The sequence below is a fragment of the Pristiophorus japonicus genome, chromosome 2 (genome assembly GCF_044704955.1).
Source record: "Pristiophorus japonicus isolate sPriJap1 chromosome 2, sPriJap1.hap1, whole genome shotgun sequence".
NCBI classification, from domain to species: domain Eukaryota; kingdom Metazoa; phylum Chordata; class Chondrichthyes; family Pristiophoridae; genus Pristiophorus; species Pristiophorus japonicus.
Genome location: NC_091978.1, coordinates 170,585,616 through 170,609,556, shown reverse-complemented (window position 1 = coordinate 170,609,556; position 23,941 = coordinate 170,585,616). Strand labels below are relative to the sequence as shown.

Sequence of the window (23,941 nt, the reverse complement as noted above, 5' to 3'; positions counted from 1 at the left end):
TGGAGGAGGGCAATCTTGCCCAAAAAATATCCAGATGAAAAATAAAAATTTTAAAACATTGATATCCAATGTATGATGCTGTCCCTAATCTTGATTGTTGAGAAACTATCTGTAGAATATATAATATCCCACAGACCTTGATCACGTATCCTCTATTTCAGTAATGTAAACATTATTTAAAATTGTAATGTTGAAAGTAAAAAAAAAATGCCTAATTGCTTTGTCATTGAGGCAGGATGTGAAGGCATTATATGTACACTTCTCACTTTATAGAATTATTTTGTAAAATGGAGAGAGAGAGAGAGAGAGCGAACAGGCTAGCCTTTTTGTGACAGTATTGAATATTTTTATGAAAGGCTAGTATCTACTTGCAAATAAATATTGTAAGGCAGCCAACACAAAACCAAATCAAAGCATTCTAATTTTTATATTGAGATCCCGATCTGCTCTCGGGCAATTAGGGATGGACAATAAATGCTGGCCTTGCCAGAGATGCCCACATCCTATGAATGAATAAAAAGAATTCTGGGGAAATGTTCAATGATGTGGGCTAAGTTATGCCTACAAAGTTTTCAGAACAGCATGTGAAGAAATGACTGATTCAGCATCAGCTGATGTGACCTTGTGAAATTTATGTTTTACAAAATTGTTGCACTTCATAGTTAATCATAGAGCTAAGAATTTTTCAAAAACTATTTTAAAACTCATTATATACCTTAATGATCTAACATTTTTATCTCCACTGGTGTAATAGTGAAATTTATTTTGTTCTATTTAAGCTGTACACCTACGAATTGGTATGTGACTTGAGGAATCACTACATGAATATTCAGTTGACACATTGTAATTTGAATGTCAACCACTAAGGAATAAAACAAAGATCAGCTTTAATTCTTGAATTGTAAACACTGGAACTTCATTACCCCAGGGACCCAATCATATTTTGTATTTCTAACAAGGTGTGTGCAATTGTGAATACTCTTGAACTTAGCATAAAATATTACTAGGAGGAGATGAGATGGAAAGGAAGATCTGCTTTTACAATTGAGGGAATGGTGGAGCTGGTGATTTTCCAATGGGAATGAGATGTACAGTGCCTAATTCAAAATATCTGAATTCCATGTTTTTTTACTCTAAATTACCATTTTGCTTAATTCAAATTATTGGATAATTCATACAAAAAAATCCAACTACCAGGAGTAAACTGTACATGTCAGAAGAGCAAATATTCACATTTAAATGCAGCCTTTTTCTTTAAACATGTGTGCTGTGCCTGTTATGTAGAAAAATGTGGTTGCCATTCTGTGCTGGCAGCCGATGGCAATGAGATGAATGGTCAGTTAATATATTTTGTTGTCGTATATGTTTGATTTAACTAAGATTTTGCTTTTTTCCAGCATTATTCAGTGATGGCAGATACAACTAGAAATGGTCCTCAGGGTGGTATCTTGGTGAGTACAGCACAACACTCTGTCATAGCTGATGACTAACTACTGTCACAACATGCCCACCATTAATTTGTCTGCTCTTTTATCCTTCATAAATCCTTTTGCCTCCTATAGTTCTTTTGCAGCGAATTAAGTCAATTCTATCTGTTCTGAATTTTGTTTTAAAACCCTTTCCTTATCAGTTTGAGCACCTGAGCTATATCTAGGAACAAAAGAGTCTAGCCACCTCCCCATGACATTCAATGGGATTACCATTGCTGAATTCCCCTACCATCAACATCCTAGGGATCACCATTGATCAGAAACTTAACTTTACCAGCCACATAAATACTGTGGCTACAAGAACAGGTCAGAGGCTGGGTATTCTGTGGTCAATGACTCACCTTCTGACTCCCCAAAGCCTTTCCATCATCTACAAGGCACAAGTCAGGAGTGTGCTTGAATACTTTCCACTTGCCTGGATGAGTAGCTCCAACAACACTCAAGAAGCTTGACACCTTCCAGGACAAAGCAGCTCGCTTGATTGGGATCCTATCCACCAACTTAAACATTCACTCCCTCCACCACCGGCGCATCATAGTTGCAGTGTTTACCATCTACAAGATGCTTTTCAGCAACTCACCAAGCCCGTGACCTCTACCACCTAGAAGGACAAGGGCAGCAGGTGCATGGGAACACCATCACCTTCGAGTTCTCCTCCAAGTCACACACCATCCTGACTTGGAAATATCTCGCTGTTCCTTCATAGTCACTGGGTCAAAATCCTGGACCTCCCTCCCTAACCGCACCGTGGAAGTACCTTCACCACATGGACTGCAGCGGTTCAAGGAGGCAGCTCACTACAACTTTCTCGAGGGCAAGTAGGAATGGGCAATAAATGCTGGCTTTGCCAGTAACGCCCACATCCTATGATCTAATTTCAAATAGGTTTTCAGATTTTTCAATGCAGACCATTTGATTTTTCTCTCACTGCGTCACAATCCTGGTATGGTAGAGTAGAGGTTATCTGGACTAGTATCCAGAGGCCTGAATCAAGAGAATGAGAGTTTACATACCACCATGGAAGTTTGAGAATTTAAATTCAGTATTTTTTTTTTAGAAAAAGGAAATAGAAAAACTGGGATCAGTAAAAGTGACCATGAAGCTGTTGATTGTCGGAAAAATTTAACTCGCTCACTAATCTACTTTAGGGAAGGATATCCTTACCCAGTCTGGCCTTTGTGACTCCAATCCCATACCAACAAGATTGATTCTTAACTGCCTTCTGAAAGAGCCTTGTAAGCCACTCAGTTGTATCAAACTAGGGATGGACAATAAATTCTAGCTTTGCCAGCGATGCCCACATCTCAATGACTTTTTAAAAAGTCTGTAGCCCTAGTAATAAATCAAGCATTATTCTTTCTTAGCAATTTTAAAGTTTAATGTTCTGGCTCCAAGTGATTCAGCTGCAGTATCTGGCTAAGTTTAAATTTTACATTTCTCAGAGATATCCACCATAGCTTCCCAGAAAAAAAAGATGATTGAACATCCTTAAATGTTTACTATGCGCCCCGCCTCATCTTATCTCCTGTTTTGCTCATTATGAATCATGCTGTTTTGAACAAATAAATTCCAGTTTTAATATGGCAAATATATTGCCTGTATAGGTGTTCTCCCATCACCATCCATGGATTCCCCATCTCTGCATGTTATTGAATGGCAGAAACATCAAACCACATTCAGCACGTGTATTACTGGAATATATGCTCAGAGATCCCTAGCAGTAGCAGTATCAAATTGGGTTGAACGAAGTGATAATGCTGGAAATCTCAGCGGGTCAGGCAGCATCTGTAGAGAGAAACCGAGTTAACATTTCAGGTCGATGACCCTTCGTCAGAATAATATGGATAATTTGTTTTTTTCATTTGCAGCTGGTCAAGTTTATTTTTTAATGGGGTTATTGTAATTTTAATGGATTTATTGCAGTTATCCTTACTGCTTCACTTGACATAGACATTACCAAGTTTTTTAATAAGGTGCCTCAATCAACATAATAAAAAACAGATTATCTGGTCATTATCACATTGCTGTTTGTGGGAGCTTGCTATGTGCATTTGGCTGCCACATTTCCAACATTACAACAATGACTGCACTTAAAAAGTATTTCATTGGCTCTAAAGCACTTTGGGGCATCCTGAAGTTGTGAAAGGCACTATACAAATGCAAGTCTTTCGCTTCCCTGCGACTACTTCCATGTCCTGTGAACCCCTTTTCCAATTCGCCTATATCCTGGGATCCACCCCCAATGCTCTCTCACCCCATATGCTCTCTCCATTAATCTAACATGCATGGCCATTCTAATACTGCCACACCCCATACTCCCGAATCTACTTGGAGTCCATAATCTGTTGTATTTCTCCCATAGTCCAACACCACCCTCCTCCACTTCACAGTTTGAAGAGTCAGTTGTAAATGTGTCGGAAGAGAAGCAGCTCGCTGTAGTGAAAATTACAATCTTTCATCTCTCTCCAAATCCAGCCCAGACTGTGGGATGAAAAGCCTTCTCTGTTTGTTGGCTGCCCTATACAAAATGAGTTTGGGCAGTCTCAATCCATTTCCCAGTGCACATGAGTCTACAGCACAAAACTGTCCCTAATTCAGCATTAATTGTCAATATCATTTAGAGATGGCGCAGGTTGGCTGGTTATGGAAATGGAACAAACATGGTGCAATTGGGGTGCTCTTCTAAGGTTGGGGTTGATGCATGTCATTTGGACAGAGTTTTAGGGAGCTTTATCCTACATCTGGCTCTGCTATACCTGAGCTGGTGGTATCTAAAATGAGAAGAATTTCATTCCCCAGCATTAACATCCTTCACCTTGAGCGCATCTTTTAAAAAGACAAAAAATACATGTTTTCTTCTTTCTTGCATGTGTATAAATGTATGTATTTCCTCTCTCATCTCCTGGAATAATCTTTATTGCATGATTAAACTGTTCCAGTCAAAAACAATTACTCTTGACTGGTTCCCAACTGTCCCAAACTGAAGAATGAACACGAGCTACCCATCGGTGTCTGATTCTGATGTGTTGCACTCTCAAACCACTAGATGAACTTTACATTATTTGGGATTGAAAACCTTGACCGTTTATAATTTTATCTGCTGAGCAGAGCTGTGAAAAACTTGCCTGGTTCAGATGCATCATCTCCTACAGAGTAATTTAGGGATGGGCAATAAATACTGGCTCACATCCTGAGAATGCTTTTTGGTTATTGTCATTTTGCCTTCTGTACATAAGTTTAAAAAACAGAAGGATAATTTAACCGTGAGAGAGACAGAGATAAGAGTAGACAAGGGTAATGCATTAGATATAATTTATCTAGATTTACAAAAGACTTTTGATAAGATACCACATAATAGACTAATGAATAAGGTCAGAGCATGTGGAGTTGGGACAAATAGCAGAATGGATAGCTAGCTGCCTAAAAGACAGACAGACAAAGAAGAGATTAGAGGTAAAGGGCAGCCATTCTGAGTGGTAGATGGTGGGAAGTGGGGTCCCATAAGGATCAGTGCTGGGACCACTGTTCATAATTTATATTAAGGATTTAGACTTTGGAATCAAAAGCACAATTTCTAAATTTGCAGCAGACACCAAATTGGGAGGGATAGTCAAAACTGAGGAGGACTGCAACAAATTATATGAAGACATTAATAAACTTGAAGAATATAACTGGCAAATTAATTTCAACATAAGTGTGAGGTATTACATTTTGGTAAGAAAAATAAGGATGCCACATATCACTTAGAAAATAAGAATCTAAATGGGATGGAGGAGCAAAGGGATCTGGGAGTTCAATTACACAAATCACTAAAAGTTAACAATGCAAGTCCGTAAGGCCATAACAAAAGCAAACCAAGCAGTAGGGTTTATTTCTAGAGGGGTAGAATTGAAAAGTAGAGCAGTTATGCTAAACTTATATCGGATCTTGGTTAGACCACACTTTAATTACTGTGTACAGTTCTGGTCGCCATATTATAAAAAGGATATAGAGACACTGGAGAGGGTGCAAAAAAGATTTACAAGTATGATACCTGAAATGCATGGTTATTGATATCCGGATGGGATGAACAGGCTGGAACTATTTTCTCTTGAAAAGAGAAGGCTGAGGAGTGACCAAATGGAGGTCTTTGTATTAAAAAATTATGAAGATTTTGATAGAGTAGATACAGAGAAAATGTTTCCAATTGTGCGAAGGGCAAAACTATTGGCCATCAATATAAGATAGTGACCAAGAAATCAAATGGATTGGTTCTGCCGAGTGACCTGTTTCTGTGCTGTATATTCTATGTAGTCTGGTTCCTGAGTGCTTTATAGTCAAAGCAGTGAAACCCCCCCCCCGTTAGCAATTAGAAACATAGAAAATAGGTGCAGGAGTAGGCCATTCGGCCCTTCTAGCCTGCACCGCCATTCAATGAGTTCATGGCTGAACATGCAACTTCAGTACCCCATTCCTGCTTTCTCACCATACCCCTTGATTCCCCTAGTAGTAAGGACTTCATCTAACTCCTTTTTGAATATATTTAGTGAATTGGCCTCAACAACTTTCTGTGGTAGAGAATTCCACAGGTTCACCACTCTCTGGGTGAAGAAATTCCTCCTCATCTCGGTCCTAAATGGCTTCCCCCTTATCCTTAGACTGTGTCCCCTGGTTCTGGACTTCCCCAACATTGGGAACATTCTTCCTGCATCTAACCTGTCTAACCCCGTCAGAATTTTAAACGTTTCTATGAGGTCCCCTCTCATTCTTCTGAACTCTAGTGAATACAAGCCCAGTTGATCCAGTTTTTCTTGATAGGTCAATCCCGCCATCCCGGGACTCAGTCTGGTGAACCTTCGCTGCACTCCCTCAATAGCAAGAATGTCCTTCCTCAGGTTAGGAGACCAAAACTGTACACAATACTCCAGGTGTGGCCTCACCAAGGCCCTGTACAATTGTAGCAACACCTCCCTGCCCCTGTACTCAAATCCCCTCGCTATGAAGGCCAATATGCCATTTGCTTTCTTAACCGCCTGCTGTACCTGCATGCCAACCTTCAATGACTGATGTACCATGACACCAAGGTCTCTTTGCACCTCCCCTTTTCCTAATCTGTCACCATTCAGATAGTAGTCTGTCTCTCTGTTTTTACCACCAAAGTGGATAACCTCACATTTATCCACATTATACTTCATCTGCCATGCATTTGCCCACTCACCTAACCTATCCAAGTCGCTCTGCAGCCTCATAGCATCCTCATCGCAGCTCACACTGCCACCCAACTTAGTGTCATCCGCAAATTTGGAGATACTACATTTAATCCCCTCGTCTAAATCATTAATGTACAGTGTAAACAGCTGGCGCCCCAGCACAGAACCTTGCGGTACCCCACTAGTCACTGCCTGCCATTCTGCAAAGTCCCCATTTACTCCTACTCTTTGCTTCCTGTCTGACAACCAGTTCTCAATCCATGTCAGCACACTACCCCCAATCCCATGTGCTTTAACTTTGCACATTAATCTCTTGTGTGGGACCTTGTCGAAAGCCTTCTGAAAGTCCAAATATACCACATCAACTGGTTCTCCCTTGTCCACTCTACTGGAAACATCCTCAAAAAATTTCAGAAGATTTGTCAGGCATGATTTCCCTTTCACAAATCCATGCTGACTTAGACCTATCATATTACCTCTTTCCAGATACACTGCTATGACATCCTTAATAATTGATTCCATCATTTTACCCACTACCGATGTCAGGCTGACCGGTCTATAATTCTGTGTTTTCTCTCTCCCTCCTTTTTTAAAAAGTGGGGTTACATTGGCTACCCTCCACTCCATAGGAACTGATCCAGAGTCAATGGAATGTTGGAAAATGACTGTCAATGCATCTGCTATTTCCAAGGCCACCTCCTTAGGTACTCTGGGATGCAGTCCATCAGGTCCTGGGGATTTATCGGCCTTCAATCCCATCAATTTCCCCAACACAATTTCCCGACTAATAAGGATTTCCCTCAGTTCATCCTCCTTACTAGACCCTGCGACCCCTTTTATATCTGGAAGGTTGTTTGTGTCCTCCTCAGTTGGTTTTATATTCCTCCTATATGCAGCCTGGAGTATAATTGGGTGCAGATCAGCGCACTCATCATCATAAGCAGTCCCTCGAATCGAGGATGACTTGCTTCCACGTCAAAAAGTTCACAGGTGTTTTAATGATGGACCTAAAATTCCAGGTCTGAACTAAATCTTGAAGGGTGGAAGATGCCTGTGCTTGGATTTTGTTTTAACGTGTGGTGACTGTTGCACACCAGCCACCACACGGTCTTGACAGAGCTCGGTCTTGGTCCAGTAGCAAGGATCAACCAAGATGACTGGAGACCTGTTCTGCAGCACGGACCGAGTGCACGCACACATCGCAGTGTGGGCTGACCCGTGCTGTCCCTGGGCCTTCGTTTCTCCTGGGCCCCGATCACGTCCCTCTACGAACTCTTGCCGCTCCTTCGCCCCGACCTCGCCGCTCCTGCAGTACCTGCCCACACTCCAATCATCGGCCTGGACCTTGATGTCACACTTCACTGCCATTGCTCTCCTGCTCCAGCTCGCGTTGTTCCCTGGAGTGGTAGGCTGCCTTCCGTTCCCCGACCTGCTCCAATGGTGCTCGCAGGCCGGGGGCCGCGCAGACTGCTGGGCCAGGCCGCCACACTGCTTCTTCCACTCCCCGACCTGCTCCGATGGTGCTCGCAGGCCGGGGGCCGCTCAGCCACGCGCTAGAGAGCTGTGCCACTGCATGATGCTAGGAGTTGCATAATAAAAGCCTGTCTCAGGAGAGATGCTTTCCCCAAAGAATCCATGATTTTACTGCTAGCTGTTAGTTTTGACCAGTTTCAGTTTAATTTCCATCACTATATCTATTGCATATCAAAAATGCTGTGTGGGTCATAACATTTAATCTCAAATACATTGAAAACTCATAAATCAGGCTTTATCAATGGAAAACCGAAAAGTCATTTTACGTGCAGTATCTGTAAATGGGGCCATGATTGGATTTTGTGTGTTAAAAGTCCCATCTTGTAACGCAAGATCCAAGCTCAGGACTGTAACTCATATTGCCCTTAAAGTCAGCATCTATGTTAGCATGCAGCCAATGTTCCCTCTAAGCTGTGTAGCCGCGCAGCTCTCTGCTGGTCCCGCACAGCCTGGGACCGGCTTTTACAATGTTAAAGAAACCCTGAAAGGGCCGCGTAGCCCCTTAAAGGGGCCGTGCACCAAAAAAAAATTAGGGGGAACATTGCGTGCAACTCCTTAACATTTTTCATTGGATGGCAGAGCAACAACTACAGTTTTCATTTATACTGTAGGAAAATATCCAAAGCACTTGACAGAGGCAGAATTAGACAAAAATGGAAGCTGAGCCAAAGAAAGAGATATTGGGAATGGCAACCAAAAGCTTGGTCAAAAGCTTTAAGGAGATTTTTAAAGGAGGAGAGGCTGAGAATTTTAGGGAAGAAATTCTAGCCTTGATAGTTGAAGGCATGACAATGAATGGTGGGGTTGCAAAAGATGCCAGAGTCAAAATAATGGAGAGTTTTATGGTTGGAGGAGGTTACAGAAATGAGATGGGGCAAAGCCAGTAAGAGATTGAAACATGATCGCAATTTGAAATTGGAGATACTGGGGGACTGGACAGTTATGCAGGTCAGCGAAGATAGGAGTGATTGGTAAATGGGAATTAGTGCAGCAGTCTTGGATGAGCTGAAGTTTACAGATTGTGGGGGTGACAGTCATGGATGGGACTTTTAACAGCACATGGGCTGAGACAGACATGGAGGCAGAGGTCTTTGTGATGACAAGGATGTGGGGTTGGAAGCTCAGCTCGGGTTCAAACACAGGTTGCAACTTGAAGCAGTAGCTGGAGAGGGAGTTGGAATCGGAGGTGAGAGTCCATTGTTTCTGTCGGGCTGAAGACAATGGCCCAGATTTTGCCATGGGTATGACTGCGTACTCTTGAGATTACACTGTCGTACTGCCTTTGAAATATACCGCAGGTTCAGGATTTGTATGCGCTAAATCCTGAATGTGCGATCTATCAGGGTACGCCTTGACAGATCATTCACATCACCTTGGAAATCACAATTTCTGGCGCAGAGTTGAGCTATTTGCCCAGCAATTGCGCCCAAGAATTTTACGGTTAGTGAAAGCAGACACAGGAGCCTGCTTTCACATCTTAAAGAAGATCTATGGTCGTACTGGGTATTATAAACTGCTGGTGAAAACTTTACAGCCCCTCTAATGTACCTAGTTTTTTTTGGTTTAGTAAACCATTGTTAAATATTATCTACAGTATTAATTAAACATGCTAATGAATTGTTTATGAATCGCAAAATCAAAGGTTAACTGATAGCAAGTGCGATCTTTTGGCATGAAGCATATAAGATGAGAGGCAATTATGAAATTCTCATTGCTGAGGTACTTATTTTGAGTCAACGGTGGGGAAAAAATGTTGGTTATGGTAGAACTGCTGGTTATGGTAGAACTGCTGCTTCAGCAGCAACTTACCATTCGGTTTGGGTTAACTCTGGGACAGCAGATTCACAATTAGGCTTGAGGCCAGCACATGCTGAAGCAACACTCTGTTTAGGGTTACTGTAATACATCTATGACAAGGAAAATAGATTTATCTATTACCAGTCTAAATGAGGTCTGAATAATATATTTTAACCCTGAAAATTAACATTGAATATATGGCTGGGAATCTCTTTCTGAAGTTCAACAGCATGACTTGTAGAAGATTGCTCCACTTGAACCACCTCATTCCCCAGTACTAAATCCAGCAATGCCTCCTTCCCCATTGGGCCGGAAACATACTGGTCAAGAAAGTTCTTCTGAGCGCACTTCAGAAATTCTTCCCCCTCTCTGCCCTTTACACTATTACTATCCCAGTCTATATTAGGATAATTGAAGTTCCCCACTATCACTACTCTATAGTTCTTGCACCTCTCTGTAATTTCCCTGCAGATTTCTCCTCTATATCCTTTTCACTAGTTGGTGTTGTATAGAATACACCTAGTAGTGTAATGGCATCTCTATGGTTTCTTAACTCTAACCAAATAGATCTTGTCCTTGATCCCTCCAGAGCATCCTTTCTCCAGCACTGTAATATTCTCATTAATCAATACTGCCACCGCACCTCTTTTTTTCCTGAACACTTCATATCCAGAAATATTTAGTACCCAATCCTGCCCTTTTTTGAGGTAGGTCTCCATCATTGCCACATCATATCCCCAGCCAGGTTTCTGTTGTTGTCACATCATATTACACAGACATTGTGTCCTTGTTTGCCTGGAATTGAATGTGACTTTCCTCTAATCAATTGTCAAACTGCAATTGATAAGTTCATAACAGTTGATGAAGTTAAGGCTATCTAATGGTTAACAAGGTATTGTACATCCTGGTTGACGCTACGCTGTCTAGCTTCAACTATCAGTTAACGAGGTTAACAGGTCAAAAGAGGTCGTCGAGAAGTAGAGCTGGGTGGCATCAGCATCCACTTGGAAGCTGACCCCATGTCTGCGGATGATGATGGTGCCATGGGACAGCATGTAGATGAGGAATTGGTGAGGGTCAAGGATAGATCCTTGGGTGATTCTGGAGGTAATGGTGTGGAGGCAGGTAGAGACGCCATTGCTGGAGATGCTCTGGCTACGATTGGCACGGTAAGAGTGGAACCAAGCCAGGGCAGCTTCACTGAGCTGGACAATAGCGCTCATTCATTGGAGGATGATGGTGTGGTTAACCATTTAAAAGTCTGCAGAGAGATAGTGCACCTTGGTCACAGTCACACAGGATGTCATCTGTACTTTGATTAGGGCCGTTTTAATGATGTGGCAGGGGCAGTAACCTGATTGGAGAGATTCTAAATATGGAATTGCGGGAAAGATTTGCGACGTGTTCAAGGACTTTGTAGAGAAAACGGAAGTTGGAGATGGTTGTTTACAAGGACACAGGGATTGAGAATGTTGGGCAAGGGGGAGGGCTGAAGCAGCAGAGGCTGTCCACTGATGTTCCCTCATTTTTGGTGCGCAGTCCCTTTAACTGGCTGCACGGTCCATTCAAATTTTCGTGCTTGCGTGGTTTCTCCCATATAAAAGCCGGTGAGCGACCTGCACGAGACCTCCACACTGCTGCATGGTTGCACAGTTTAGCGGGAATGTTGCTGTCCACTCGAGAGGGGAGTTGGGGCCTTGGTTTAACGTCTCATCTGAATATATTTTAAAAAACTTGCGTTTATATAACGCCTTTCACAGCCTCAGGATGTCGCAAAGCACTTTACAGTCAAGTTGTGGGAATTGCAGGAGGTCAATTTGCACTCAGCAAGGTCCCACAAACAGCACTGAAATAATTAACCAGAACATCTGTGTTTAGATATTCATTGAGGGATAAAAACCAGAGCACGAGGTACTCCCTTGCTCTTCTTCCAATAGTGCAGTAGAATCTTTTACGTTCACCTTAGAGGGCAGTTGGGCCTCGGTTTAACGCCTCATCTGAAAGATGTCACTTCAGACCGAGCTCCACTCTCAGTACGGCACTGCCGTATCAGTTTGGATTATGTGCTTAAGTCCCTGGAGTGGGACTTGAACCCACAACCTACTGACAGTGCGAGAGTGCTACCACTGTGCCATGTGTGGCAGCATTTCAATCTTAGTGATGATGTCCGTGAGCTGCACTTGTTTGTGGTGAGGATGGAGAAAAGAAACTGGGGGTTACCTTTCCTCTCTGGGATGGTCCTGGGGCATCAAAGTTGGAGGTAAGGCAGTGGTTGAGCAGATTGACAGCTGCTGAATATGGTGACAAATGGAAAGCCAGATGCTAGGCAGTTGGGTATTTGTAAATGCCTTTGTAAATGACTTGGGGTGGGTGGGGGGGTGGTGTGGAGTTGGAAAATAGGAGGGGAATGAGGGTGTGAAGGATACAAGGAAGTGACTGGAGATGGCCACGTCTACAATTGAGATAATAGGAGTAGAGGCCATGTGAGATAGCAAATTTGAAGGGGTGAATATGGTTAAGGGAGTTTATATGGAGGGAAAGGTTAAGGGAGGACAGGAGGGCAATGAAATCATGGGAAGAAAGCAAGGCGAATTGAGATTGGGGTTGACATTACTAAGGGTGAGAAGTTGCTCAGTGCAGAGGCTGAGTGAAGAAAGGAGGAATGTTATCTTGGGGCGAAATCTGGGATGGGCCTTGGGGTCGTGATTATAAAGGAGAGGTCAGTGGGGTGAAACAAGGTGAGGAGGTGTCGGGAGTAGGGGAGAGATCAAGATTTGGCGATAAGGGCTACATTGCCACTACAGCGGTATGGGTGGAGCAAGTGGTAAGAAATACAGCCAGTGGAGAAGCTTTAGTAAGGGGCAAGGTGTCTCCACCTGTGAGCCAAGTTTTCATCAGAGCCAAGATATCAATGGAGTTGTCCACAAGAAAGTTGTGGATAGCAGAAAGTGTACATCGAAAAGTATTCATTTCCCCCTCTTCCCCCCCCCCCCCCCCGCCCCCCCCCGCGCACCAGCCCCCATCATCCCAGTCTTCCTCCCCCCTCCTGAGTTTAGTTAATTATTAGTTCATTACCAAGTTTCTTCTCTTCTGCAAGATATATATTTTTTTAAGTATTTATCAATTTATTTCACCCCATGCTCTCTAATACCCCTCAATTCATGAACCTGAACATATTTATTGCTAGAATTCACCTAAGGCAAGGTAACAAATGTCAGTTAATTTAATTAATGCTATATTTTATTTAAAATCCCACTCCAGCCAAAATGTCAATTCACTCAAGTCCATTAAATCCCCTTCCCTGCAACAAGGCAATAAACTTGATTTTATTTCATTCATTTATTCAAGCATTTCATTTGATCAATTCATTACTATGTACATGTAATTCCTCACCCAATCTCAATGTTTCTAACCAGTATGCAGATATATCATTTCAAATCAGTGCATATCTGAACTACCTGTGTACAATGCCACAAGCATCTTTTATGTATATTATATAAAACACCTCCACAGTTCTCATAAGACTTGCATTTACTCTAAAAATTTTCTCTATTGCACTTTGTTCATAACACCTCTATTGCTAGGAAATGGAGAATCCTCTGATTCAACTGTGAGCAACGCCACAGGAGATCTATTTTTGGTGTGTTTGCTTGCATATTCAAGTACCCGTCTTGGTACATAAATATCAATTGTGAGCATATCTGGGAAATCAGCAAAGCTTTCAGAGTGCATTTATTCCCCATTCCTAATTGTCCTTGAGAAGATGCTGGTGAGCTGCCTTGAACTACTGAAGTCCATGTGGTGAAGGTATTCCCATAGTGCTGTTAGAGAGGGAGTCCTAGGATTTTGATCCAGCGGTGATATACTTCTAAGTCAGAGTGCTGTGTAACTTGGAGGGGAACTTGGTGATGGTGTTCCCATGCCCATGCTGCCCTTGTCCTTCTAGTTAGTAGAGGTCGCGGGTTTGGGAGGTGCTGCCGAAGGAGCCTTGGCGAGTTTGTAACTGATATGATCATGGTTGGCTTCTAGTTTCAGGAAGAGATTCACTTGAGTGAAGAATTCATATAACCCTGATCTATTTAGTGAAAATCCACCATCTCCCTGCCATTTCAGCCATTGATCCATTTCTGCCCACCTGATGTGTATTCCTATGGGACAAATTTGGACCTGTCCCACATCGGGCTGCCTGCCCTTTTGCAGTAACAGCCAAGTTAAAGCAATGTCCAAAAGTTTAAGTCCAAAAGTTTATGCTTTTGCTGTCGATGCTTTTGCCAAATTCTTAGTGGGCATCGCTGGCAAGGCCAGCATTTATTGCCCATCCCTAATTATCCTTAGGAAGGTGGTAAGCCGCCTTGAACCGCTGCATTCCATGTGGTGAAGCTGCACCCATAATGATGTTCGGGAGGGCGTTCCAAGATTTTGATCCAGCGACGCTGAAGGAATGGCAATATAGTTCCAAGTCAGGATGGTGTATAACTTGGAGGGAATGGGTTCCCATGTGCCTGCTGCCCTTGTCCTTCTAGGTGGTAGAGGTCATAGGCTTAGGAGGTGATGTCGAGGAAGCCTTGGTGAGTGTATAACTCTGGTATGATCATGGTTGGCTGTCTAGTTTTAGGAAGAAATATATACTGCAGGGTCCTTTTGTCAGTTTCACACAGGATTGTCCTCTACTCTGAAATTGAAATAATTCAGTAGAGTTTTACCAGTATTTAGTTCCCTTTTGGGCATTTCTTCTTTTGGTTCTTCCAATCATTTTTCTCCTCTCTAATTGCAGACAGATGTTTGAATAATTATGTCTCAATTACTCTGTTACTCAGACTGGCAAAAAGTGGTGCTCCACAAGGATTGGTGCTGGGACCACTGTTGGTCACCATTTACATAAACGATTTGGACTTTGGAATCAAAAGTACAATTTCAAAATTTGCAGATGACACCAAATTGGGGTGTATAATTAATAGAGTAGGATAGCGACAAAATACAGGAAAACTTGCAGAATGGGTGTATAATTGGCAAATGGACTTCAATATAGATAAATGAGGGATAGTACATTTTGGTAGGAAGAATAAGGAGGCCACATACTCTTTGGAAAATAAGTGTCTAAATGGGGTAGAGGAACAGGGATCTGGGGGTACAGATACACAAATCACCAAAAGTAGAGGCGTGGGTTAATAAGGCCATTTTGTTTTTAAAGCCAATAAAGGACTGGGGTTCATTTCTAGAAGGATAGAATTGAAAAACTGAGAAGTTATGTTAAATTTGTACAAAACCTTGGTTAGACCACACTTCATAGAAAATGAAGACCCAGTAGGAGACCATTCGGCCCATGTCTGTGCTGGTAAATTGGAATACTGTAAACTGTTCTGGTCTCCATATTATTAAAAAAAAAGCATAAAGGCACTGCAGAAGGTGCCAAAAAAGATTTACTGAAATGAGAGGTTATACCTATCGGGAAAGATTGAACAGGCTTGGGATTCTTTTTTTCCTCTATAAAAGAGAAGACTGAGGTGTGACCTGAGAGGCCTGAAAGAGTTCAATAGGATAGACGGAGAGAAGATGTTTCCACCAGAACTAAGGGCCATAAATTTAAGATAGTTGCTAATAAATCCAGTAGAGAATTCAGGAGAAACCTTTGCCCAGAGAGTGGTTAGAATCTGGAACTCGCTACCACAAGGAGTAGTTGAGGCAACTTGCATAGATGCATTTAAGGGGAAGCTAGATAAACACACAAGGGGGAAAAGGATAGAAGGATATATTGATGGGGTTAGATGAAGAGGGGTGGGAGGTGGTTTGTGTGGAGCATAAACAACAGCATGGACCTGTTGGGCCGAATGGCCTGTTTCAGTGCTGTAAATACTATGTATAGTCTCTGTATTTGACTTAATAATACTTAAAGTATTGCCCATCTTTAGCATTTCTTACTAGCAACCTGTTTACTACCTATTTATGGGAGTGCTTTCAGCATTTTCACCATTTCAAGTTGTCAGTCTTCCTTCTGTTACTTTGCTTCTGTGAAAAACTATGATGAGGGTAATCCAGCAATTTGACACAAATGATGGAATTTCTTCTCCATTCCCTGCTTTCATCTCGAAGCGGGATAGAATGTGACTGGAAATGGGTATGCTCATTTTTTAAATATATTTTTTCATCCATCTTTTTCATTTTTCTTTATACAGATGTTTGATTTTCTGTTGGCTCTAGTTTATTCGTCCCTTTTAAAGTTTTTTATTAAGGAATTGAATATTGTACCCCAATCTAACTAGAAAATAGTTTGGTGTGTTTTATTAGCATAATTTTCAGTCATTTGAAACCTGGTTACTCAGGCAACGCCCAGCGAGCAGGTGTGCCTCCGACCAGACGACCGGGACATCACCTCCAGCGACGGGCCTACATCCCTTCAGTGGCGGGCTCTCAACCCTCTAGTGATGGGCCTACATCCCTCTCGCCGACGGCTGGACCCCTCCTTCCCCGCTGGTGACCTGGCCTCTTCTACTGGTGAGCATCACGGCTATAACTCTTCCATCCTCCCACTCCTTGCTGACCTCCCACCCGGAACTCCAGCGGACAACTGAACTTCCCAATGCCTGTCCCCACCCAAGCCTCGGGCCACCTACCATCAAGGGCGCTACTCAGCGCCAAGCTTGTGGCCAACATCTCGCTGTAGGCAGTTAGGCTCATACAGCAGTGCCTGGTCTCCAGTCGTCTTGGCCCTCCTTGCCACTGGCCCAAGACCGTGCTCAGCTAAGCCTGAGTGGAGGCCGGTGTGCAACGGCCACCCCACGTTAAAAGAACTCGCTCACAGACATTTTCCACCCCATTAACATGAAGTTTGGGACATGGAACGCCAGGACCCTCATGGACAACTCCAACAGCGGCAGACTGGACATAGTTGCCCGGGAACTTGGACGCTTTGACATCGACATCGCCGCCCTAAGCGAGAACCGGCGGGCAGGGGGAAGGCCAGCTTAAGGATCAAGGTGGAGGTTACGCCTTTTTCTGGAAAGGAAAACCAGAGGAAGAATGCCGCCTTCACGGAGTCGGCTTTGCTGTCAAAAATGAGCTGGTCGACCGCCTCAAAAACTCCCCCTGCGGGGTTAACGAACGTCTCATGACTTCAACGAACCCTATCCCGGAACCAATGCGCCACAATCATCAGTGCGTTCACCCCAACACTCGATGCAATGGATGAAACCAAAGAGGGTTTTTATTCCAACCTCAACATCCCTGTCCCGCGTCCACGCGGGTGACAAACTGAACCTCCTAGGTGACGTCAACACCAGGGTCGGCAAAGACACAGCCCTGTGGGGGGAGGCATGATTGGCAGATAGGGGGTAGGGAAAGCCAACTCCAGCGGTACCCTACTCCTGACAAAATGTCTAGAACATGAACTTCTCATCACCAGCACCCTGTTCCTCCAGAGGGACAAATACAAGGCATCGTGGCAACACCCTCGCTCCAAACATTGGCACCTGCTCGACTATGTCATCGTCCGAGTCAGGGATCACAAGGATGTGCGCATCACCCGCGCCATGATAGGAGCTGACGACTGCTGGACGGACCACCGCCTAATCCGATCCATCATCGACATTAACATAGCCCCAAAGCGGAGGGGATAGCAGAAGCAGTGCGGCAAAAAATTCAATGCCGGGGCACTTAAAGACCCAGCTAAGAAAGCCCTATACAGCCAGCGCTTCACAGCTAACCTGGCATGCCTTGATAACCCTGAGATGCTGAATGCCCACAGTGCTTGGTCTGCCCTCCAGGCCTCCGTAACCAGTGCCTGCAAAGAGACACTTGGTCAATCAACCAGAAAACACCAGGACTGGTTTGATGAGAATGATCCAAGAACTAATAGATCGCAAGCGCAGAGCATTTCTGAGCCTCGACCAACAACCCAACTCTGGAGCAGCAAAACAACATTCCAGCCGGCTCAAGGCTGAGGTCCAACAAAAAACCCAGGACCTAAAGAACAGGTGGTGGATGGAGAAAACACAGGAGATACAACTGGCCGATAGCCATGATGTGCGAGGATTGTTCATCGCAGTCAAGGCCACCTATGGCCCAAACTCTCAAGGCCCCATCCCACTGCTGGCCAAGAACGGGAAAACACTCATCAGGGACACCAAGGCAGTCAGGGCCTACTGGAAGCAGCACTTCGAAGATCTCCTCAATCGAGACTCTGCCTTTGACTCGAGTGTTCTTGCCTCCATCCTGCAGCATGCGACCCACCACCACCTCAGTGAAACCCCAACGTTGCACGGGGCAGGAAAAGCCATAAGACAGCTCAAGAACAAGGCTACGGGAGCGGATGGAATCCTTGCTGAGGCGCTAAAGTATGGCGGAGAGGCACTGTTGGCGTGGATACGTGACCTCGTCTCTCACATCTGGAGGGAGGCGAGCATGCCAGGAGATCTGAAAGATGCAGTGATCGTGACCATCTTTAAAAAGGGGGACAAATCCGACTGTGGCAATTACAGGGAAATCTCTCGGCCATCAGCCACTGGGAAAGCTGTCGCTAGAGTCCTCCTCAACCGTCTTCTCCTTGTGGCCGAGGAGCTCCTCCTAGAGTCACAGTGTGGATTTTGTCCCCTATGGGCCATAACAGACATGATCTTTGCAGCGCGACAGCTGCAGGAAAAATGCAGGGAGCAGCGCCAGCCCTTATACATGACCTTTTTCGATCTTACAAAGGCCTTTGACACTGTCAACCGCGAGGGTCTATGGAGCGTCCTCCTCCGTTTCGGATGCCCCAAAAGTTTGTCAGCATCCTTCGCTTGCTCCACGACGACATGCAAGGCCATGATCCTTAGCAACGGATCCATTACAGACCCAATCCACGTCCGGACCGGGGTCAAACAGGGCTGCGGCATCGCTCCAACCCTCTTCTCAATCTTCCTCACTGCCATGCTCCACTTCACAGTCAACAAGCTCCCCGCTGGAGTAGAATTAAACTACAGAATCAGTGGGAAGCTGTTTAACCTTCGCCAGCTCCAGGCCAGATCCAAGATCACCCCAACCTCTGTTGTTGAGCTACAGTATGTGGACGACGCCTGCGCACATTCTGAGGCTGAACTCCAGGACATAGTCGACGTATTTACTGAGGCATATGAAAGCATGGGCCTACTGCTAAACATCCGTAAGACAAAGGTCCTCCACCAGCCTGTCCTTGCCGCACAGCACTGCCCACCCCAGTCATCAAGAACATGGCGCGGCCCTCGACAACATGGACCATTTCCCATACCTTGGGAGCCTCTTATCAACAAAAGCAGACATTGATGAGGAGAATTAACACTGCTTCCAGTGCGCCAGTGCAGCCTTCGACCGCCTGAGGAAAAGAGTTTTCAAAGACCAAGCCCTCAAATCTACCACCAAGCTCATGATCTACAGGGCTGTGGCAATACCCGCCCTCCTGTATGGCTCAGACACATGGACCATGTACAGAAGACACCTCGTCGCTGGAGGTATATCACCAACGATGTCTCCGCAAGGTCCTACAAATCCCCTGGGAGGACAGATGCACCAACATCAGCGTCCTTGTCCAGGCCAACATCCCCAGCATTAAAGCACTGACCACACTCGATCAGCTCCGCTGGGCAGGCCATATAGTTCGCATGCCAGAAACGAGACTCCCAAAGCAAGTGCTCTATGCGGAGCTCCTTCACGGCAAACGAGCCAAAGGTGGGCAGCGGAAACGTTACAAGAGCACTCTCAAAGCCTCCCTGATAAAGTGCAACATCTCCACTGACACCTGGGAGTCCCTGGCCAAAGACTGCCCTAAGTGGAGAAAGTGCATCCGGGAGGCTGCTGAGCACTTCGAGTCTCAACGCCGAGAGCATGCAGAAATCAAGCGCAGGCAGTGGAAAGAGTGTGCAGCAAACCAGTCCCACCCACCCCTTCCCTCAACGACTATCTGTCCCATCTGTGACACAGTCTGTGGCTCTCATATTGGACTGTTCAGCCACCAAAGGACGCGCTTCAGGAGTGGAAACAAGTCTTCCTCGATTCCAAGGGACTGGCTATGATGATGATGATGATTTTGTCCCTTTTCTCTAGTTATCAGAAGCAAACAAGGTAGTCATTATTTTAAATTTCGAGGCTACTTGAGTGTGATTTAATGCTCAATATTTTAGTAAGAATTGATTGTTTTGTATAATGTATTTATTTAAGGTTCCAGTCAAAGAACCATGCTGAAAGTAATGTTATTGAAGCCTGTCTCCAACCTTAATCTATGCTACAGGACAAGCCAGTGGGTTAACTAATGGAATTTCAGTTTAATGGGTATATTTATTCAGGCTCACTTACACTTTGAATTCATAAATCCAAACCAGTCTCAAACAAAAGCTTGTAGAGAGATCTAAATTTTATCAGATCTTACAAAGGAAAGTGTCCTTTGAAAATATGATTCTTTGCTTGACTTGGAATAATTTGTCCATGGACTATTGTGCTTTTAAAGTTGATTTAAAAAAAATATTACTCATGTTCCTAAATACAGTGTTTGAGTTACTCAGAATTATATCTGTGCGGAGTGGATCTGAACTAGATTTAGTTCAAACTGGTGTTTGGATTTGCAAAATAGAAAATATATAGCAGATCCATCAGCATTTAAGCACCATAGGAATAAGAGTAGGCCATTTAACCCTTTGAGCCCCAATCACCGATTTAAAATTAATAATTGACCCAGCATCAACTGCAGTTTGCAGAAGAGAGTTCCAAACTTCTACCACCCTTTGTGTGTAGAAGTGTTTCCTAACTTCACTTCTGAAAGGCCTGGCTCTAACTTTTAGGCTATGTCCCCAAGTCCTAATTCCCCAACCAGCGGAAATTGTTTCTCTCGATCTACCCTGTCAGTTCCCCTTAATATCTTAAAAACTTCAATCAAATCACAATCTTCTTAACTCCAGGGAATACAACCCTAGTTTGTGTAATCTCTCCTCATAATTTAACTGTGGGATATTTTACTAAATTAAAGATGCTATGTAAATGCACATTCTAGTTCAGAGAAAAGGTCAGTAACTGAATAAATCTCTCTCTACTGTAAAGTGAAAAGATAGGTTAGTGTATGGGCCAGTTCTGATGAAGTTGTACACCTGAAACATTAACCATCTGTTGCCTTTACAGATGCCATTGGACCTGTTCTGTTTATTTTATCTTTTTGGATTTGTAGTGTTCCATTGTATATTCTACTTTACAGAAACTGTCTAGGTTGGAGTTGCAGCTTTATCCGACATTCTTAAGCAGGAGTACCATTGATCCATAATTAATTAGCAAGTGGAAGTCTAGTACTTGAAACAAATAAATTGAAATTAGTGATTTGGTAGATGTGCATCGCTTCCTAATACAGTATGTGGTTTCTGTTGACTTGGTTAGACACTAACTCACCTAATGCGAGGATTTTTTTCAGAAGTTAGTGAATGATATGACAATCTTGACTATATACAAGGTATTTTTGAATTAGTATGTTTTTGATGTTTGCTGGGGAAACATTTAACGTTGAGATTTTGGCATTGCAAGGTTTCTATTGATAGTCCATAATTCATTTACAAATCTGTGTTCTGTTTTTCAGCAATTCATGATGGCTAACAAACTGGAGGCTGCCATGTGGCTTTCCCGGCTCTTCACCGTGTACTGTTCTATCCTCTTTATATTTCCTTTCATGGGGTAAGTGTTACTTGTTAAATTAGCTCAGTGTTAGGTCTCTGACGGGTCTTTGGGCGGGTTTTCACCAGCAAGGTCCCTTGAAGGTCGGCGGGCGGCAAAGCAGCGACATATGTTGCCAATCTGGGCGGGAGCCAGCGGGAGCTCTCCTTCTCTGCGGCAAAGGTGCATGCCACCCAAATGCCACTGAGGATGGAGTCGGGCCCATGGAGCGTAGAGTACCTAAAAAATAAAAGGCATAAAAAAAAAATAATTTGACGACCTTCAGGGAACCCCATCCAGGTAAGTCCCTGTAAAGAAATAAATTAAAAAAATGTCACTAACTGGTTTCCCCCCCATCTTCACACTTACTGTCGAGGGCAGAGCAGCCTCCATGCAGCGGTCCACCGCCGTCCTGTCACCGACTCCCGCCCGCATGAATATCGCATCTCGGCGGGCGGGAGTCTACTTATGCGCATCGATCGTCCGCTGACGTCGGCGGACGCTTTCCGGTGGCTCTCCCCTCCTGCCCGCTCCAGGCCACGTCGAAAGTGGCACTGGGCGGTTCGAGCAGAGGAATGTCAGCGGCAGTCGGAGGTGAGTGCAACAATTTCGACCCACCTGCTTTTTGTGGTATATATCAATGATTTAGACTTGAATGTAGGGGGTATGATTAAGAAGTTTGCAGATGATACAAAAATTGGCCGTGTGGTGGTTGATGAAGAAGAAAGCTGTAGTCTGCAGGAAGATATCAATAGACTGGTCAGGTGGGCAGAACAGTGGTAAATGGAATTCACTGTGGAGAAGTGTGAGGTAATGTATTTGGAGAGGGCCAACAAGGCAAGGGAATATACAATAAATGGCAGGACACTCAGAAGTGTAGAGGAACACGGACCTTGGAGTGCATGTTCACAGATCCTTGAAGGTAACAGGACTGGTAGATAAGGTGGTTAAGAAGGCATATGGGAAACTTGCCTTTATTAGCCGATGCATAGAATATAAGAGCAGAGAGGTTATGCTTGAAATGTATAAAACACTAGGCCTCGGCTAGAGTACTGTGTGCAGTTCTGGTCACCACATTACAGGAAAGATGATCTTAGCCGATAAGGGAATAATCTTAACTGATAAGGGATTATGGGGAACGGGCAGGGAAGTGGACCCGAGTCCATGATCGGATCAGCCATGATCGTATTAAATGGCGGAGCAGGCTCGAGGGGCCGTATGGCCTACTCCTACTACTATTTCTTATGTTCTAAGATGTGATTACACTAGAGGGTACAGAGAAGATTTACAAGGATGTTGCCTGGACTGGAGAATTTTAGCTACGAGGAAAGATTGGATAGGCTGGGATTGTTTTCTTTGGAACAGAGGAGGCTGAGGGGAGACCTAATTGAGGTGTATAAAATTATGAGGGGCCTAGATAGAGTGGATAGGAAGGACCTATTTTCCTTCGAGGGATCAATAACCAAGGGACATAGATTTAATGTAATTGGTAGAAGGTTTAGAGGAGATTTGAGAAGAATGTTTGTCACCCAGAAGGTGGTGGGGGTCTGGAACTCACTGCTTGAAAGGGTGATAGAGGCAGAAACGCTCAGTACATTTAAAAAGTACTTGGATAGGCACTGGAAGTGCCATAACCTACAAGGCTACGGACCAAGAGAGCTGGAAAGTGGGAATAGGCTGGATAGCTCTTTGTCAGCCAACCCGGATACGATGGGCTGAATGGCCTCCTGTGCTGTAAATATTTATGATTCATAGAAACATAGAAAATAGATGCAGGAGTAGGCCATTCGGCCCTTCGAGCCTGCACCACCATTCAATACGATCATGGCTGATCATTCTATGAAATCATTGGTCTCTAGTGAGTTAGATAACCTTATTTGGTTTGATGACAGGGGCCCTACAATTGGCCTCGGCATTCCTGGGTTAAGGAGGGTAGCAAGAGTTCACATTCCTGAGTATTATTCAGTGACTCCTAATGGTAAGTGTTTGTGTATGGAAATAGGATGAGAACAGCATTCAGCTCAGCTAATGTGGCCCCCACCACCCAAGATCAGACTCCCATAAAGAGATACAAGGTACGGTGGCTGTTAATGCCCTTGGAACTGTACCCAGTATTGATCATTAGTACCTGTGGCACTGTACATACGATAAGTCTCTGCCTTCAGGAAATGGAATACAAGGTGAAAAAAATCCTCGGATTTTCCTTTTCCAAAAAAAAAATACATAAGCTAATTTAGACAGGAACTTTTTATTCAATTTTTTAAATAGTCATAATATTGTAAAAGTTATTTATTGAAA

The 23,941-nt window shown here is 43.9% G+C and overlaps 1 protein-coding gene across 5 annotated transcripts in view; it reads left to right on the top strand.

The window, feature by feature from the left end:
- The window catches only part of tmem33 (transmembrane protein 33), a 67,904-nt gene that overhangs the window by 1,465 nt on the left and 42,498 nt on the right, over positions 1-23,941 (top strand). For 4 of the 5 annotated variants that reach the window (XM_070870256.1, XM_070870250.1, XM_070870254.1 and 1 more), the window contains 2 exons: positions 1,398-1,451; positions 21,570-21,664. In XM_070870256.1, the coding sequence (XP_070726357.1) occupies positions 1,410-1,451; positions 21,570-21,664 (137 nt within the window). In that variant the 5' untranslated portion in view covers positions 1,398-1,409. Of the gene's footprint in view, positions 1-792; positions 960-1,397; positions 1,452-21,569; positions 21,665-23,941 lie in introns of those variants that run through there. The other variant, XM_070870264.1, reaches the window with a different exon arrangement.